At 51.8% G+C, this 2,882-nt stretch overlaps 1 protein-coding gene across 1 annotated transcript; it reads right to left on the bottom strand.

Moving 5' to 3' along the window:
- Nucleotides 283–702, bottom strand: LOC109224660 (RNA-directed DNA polymerase homolog; the record flags this gene model as incomplete). Its single annotated transcript, XM_019389194.1, has 1 exon — nucleotides 283–702. A coding segment is annotated over exon 1 (420 nt), but the record flags the coding sequence as incomplete, so codon positions are not given.

Here is a 2,882-nt window from a genome sequence, read left to right on the forward strand (position 1 = left end):
CGGTGCCGAAGTTAGAGCTGTCTTGAGCTTCTGAAAGCTCGCCTCACACTCATCTGACCATCTGAACTGGGCACCCTTTTGGGTCAATCTGGTCATCGGGGCTGCAATATATAAAAAACCCTCCACGAACCGACGATAGTAGCCTGCTAACCCCAAGAAACTCCGAATCTCTGTAGCTGATGCTGGTCGAGGCCAGTTCTTGACCGCCTCTATCTTCTTCTGGTCCACCTGAATACCCTCTACTGATACAACGTGACCCAGAAATGCAACCAAACTCAACCAGAACTCACACTTGGAGAACTTGGCATATAACTGACTATCCCTCAGAGTCTGAAGAACCACCCTAAGGTGCTGCTCGTGCTCATCCTGGCTGCGGGAGTACATCAAAATATCATCAATAAAGACTATCACGAACATGTCCAAATATGGCCTGAACACTCGGTTCATCAACTCCATGAATGCTGCTGGGGCATTGGTCAACCCAAACGACATGACCAAAAACTCATAATGCCCATACCGAGTGCGGAATGCTGTCTTAGGGACATCAGACGCCCTAATCCTCAGCTGGTGGTAGCCAGATCTCAAGTCTATCTTTGAAAACACCTTTGCACCCTGAAGCTGGTCGAACAAATCGTCAATCCTCGGCAGTGGATACTTGTTCTTAATCGTCACTTTGTTCAATTGCCGGTAATCAATGCACATCCTCATTGAACCATCCTTTTTCTTCACAAATAACATCGGCGCACCCCAAGGCGAAACACTGGGTCTGATGAAACCCTTCTTAAGCAAATCCTGCAACTGTTCCTTTAACTCTTTCAACTCTGGCGGGGCCATGCGATACGGCGGAATGGAAATGGGCTGAGTGCCTGGAGCCAGGTCAATACAAAAATCAATATCCCTGTCGGGCGGCATACCCGGCAGGTCTGAAGGGAAAACCTCGAGGAACTCCCGAACAATAGGAACAGAATCAATAGAAGGGACCTCTGCGCTGGAATCGCGAACATACGCCAGATAAGCTAAACACCCCTTCTAGACCATGCGTCGAGCCTTCACATATGAGATAACACTGCGAGTGGCATGACCTGGGGTCCCTCGCCACTCCAAATGCGGCAAATCTGGTAAAGCCAAGGTCACGATCTTGGCGTGACAATCCAAGATAGCATGATACGGGGAAAACCAATCCATCCCTAATATAACATCGAAATCCACCATGTCTAAGAGCAATAAATCAACACGGGTCTCAAGACCCCAAACACTACCACACAGGAACGATGAACTCGGTCGACCACTATAGAATCACCCACTGGTGTAGATACATATACAGGAACACCTAAGGCATCACTAGGCATAACCAAGTAGGGTGCAAAATAGGACGACACATATGAATACGTAGAATCGGGGTCAAATAGCACTGAAGCATCCCTATCACAGATCAGAATAGTACCTGTAATGACTGCATCTGAAGACTGAGCCTCTGGCCTGGCTGGAAGAGCATAACACCGGGGCTGGGCCCCACCTCCCTCAACCATATCTCTTGGACGATCGGCTGCTGGCTGGCCTCTACCTCTGGCGGTCCGAGCTCCACCTCTATGGTCCCTACCTCCACCTATATGGCCTCTACCCCCGCCTCTAGCTGGCTGGGCAGCCTGTGGATCACCTGATGCCTGAATCATAGGACGAGGACCTTGCTGCTGAGAGCTGTCCAAAACTCGAGGGCAAAACCTAGCAATGTGCCTCGTGTTGCCACACGTGTAACAAGCCCTCGGCTGCTGAGAATAGCGGAGTGGTGGTGCGCTGATGGGTGCTGATGGCGAACTGAAAAGCTGCTGATCAGAAGACTGCGGCTGAGAGCCACGACCACCTGAAGTACCATGTGAGACCTGTAGGGCTGACTGAAAGGGCCTCGGAGGATGGCCTCTACCATAAGAATCCCCACCTCCAGACGAGGTACCACTGAATCTACCTGCATAACGGGGCCTCTTATCTGACCGATGACCACCTCCCCGTGCAAGAGCCATCTCAACTCTACGGGCTACGTTGTCCGCCTCCTGAAAAGAAATCTCACTCCCGGCTCCCATAGCCATCTGGAGACGGATCGGCTGAATCAACCCATCAATAAACCTCCGCACCCTCTCTCTCGGTGGGGAGTATAACAATAGCATGGCGTGCTAGATCAATGAACCGAGTCTCATACTGAGTGACTGTCATAGAGCCCTGCTGGAGGCGCTCGAACTACCTGCGAAGAGCCTCTCGCTGAGTAACTGGGAGAAACTTCTCGAAAAACATCTCTGCAAACTGGTTCCAAGTCAATGATGGTGACCCTGCTGGTCTGGATAAACAATAGTCCCTCTACCAAGTCTTGGCGGATCCTGCTAGGCGAAAAGTGGCGAAGTCGACCCCATTGGTCTCCACAATACCCATAGTCCGAAGAACCTCATGGCAGCTATACAAGAAATCCTGGGGGTCCTCTGAAGAAGCACCGCTGAATGTGGTGGTGAAGAGCTTCGTGAACCTATCCAGTCTCCACAAAGTATCTGCGGACATAGCCGCTCCATCGCCGGTCTGAGTCATAATACCCGGCTGAACTGCCACAGCTAGCTGAGCCACTGGAACCTGAGTCTAGGGAGCTACCTGCTCCGGAGTACGTGTAGCGGGAGTCTAAAACCCTCCTCCAGCCTGAGAAGTGGCTGGTGCTACTGGAAGCAAACCCGCTCTAATGACGCTCTCCAAAAAGCCTACCAATCTGACCAGAGCGTCCTGAAGAACTGGGGTGGCTATGAACCCCTCTGGGACCTAAGCTGGGCCCACCAGAGCTGCTGGGGCTGGAACCTCCTCATCATAATCAACATGAGGCTCCACCTCTGGGACTGCTGCTCGGGGCT

Source organism: Nicotiana attenuata, chromosome 3 (genome assembly GCF_001879085.1).
Source record: "Nicotiana attenuata strain UT chromosome 3, NIATTr2, whole genome shotgun sequence".
Classification (NCBI taxonomy): domain Eukaryota; kingdom Viridiplantae; phylum Streptophyta; class Magnoliopsida; order Solanales; family Solanaceae; genus Nicotiana; species Nicotiana attenuata.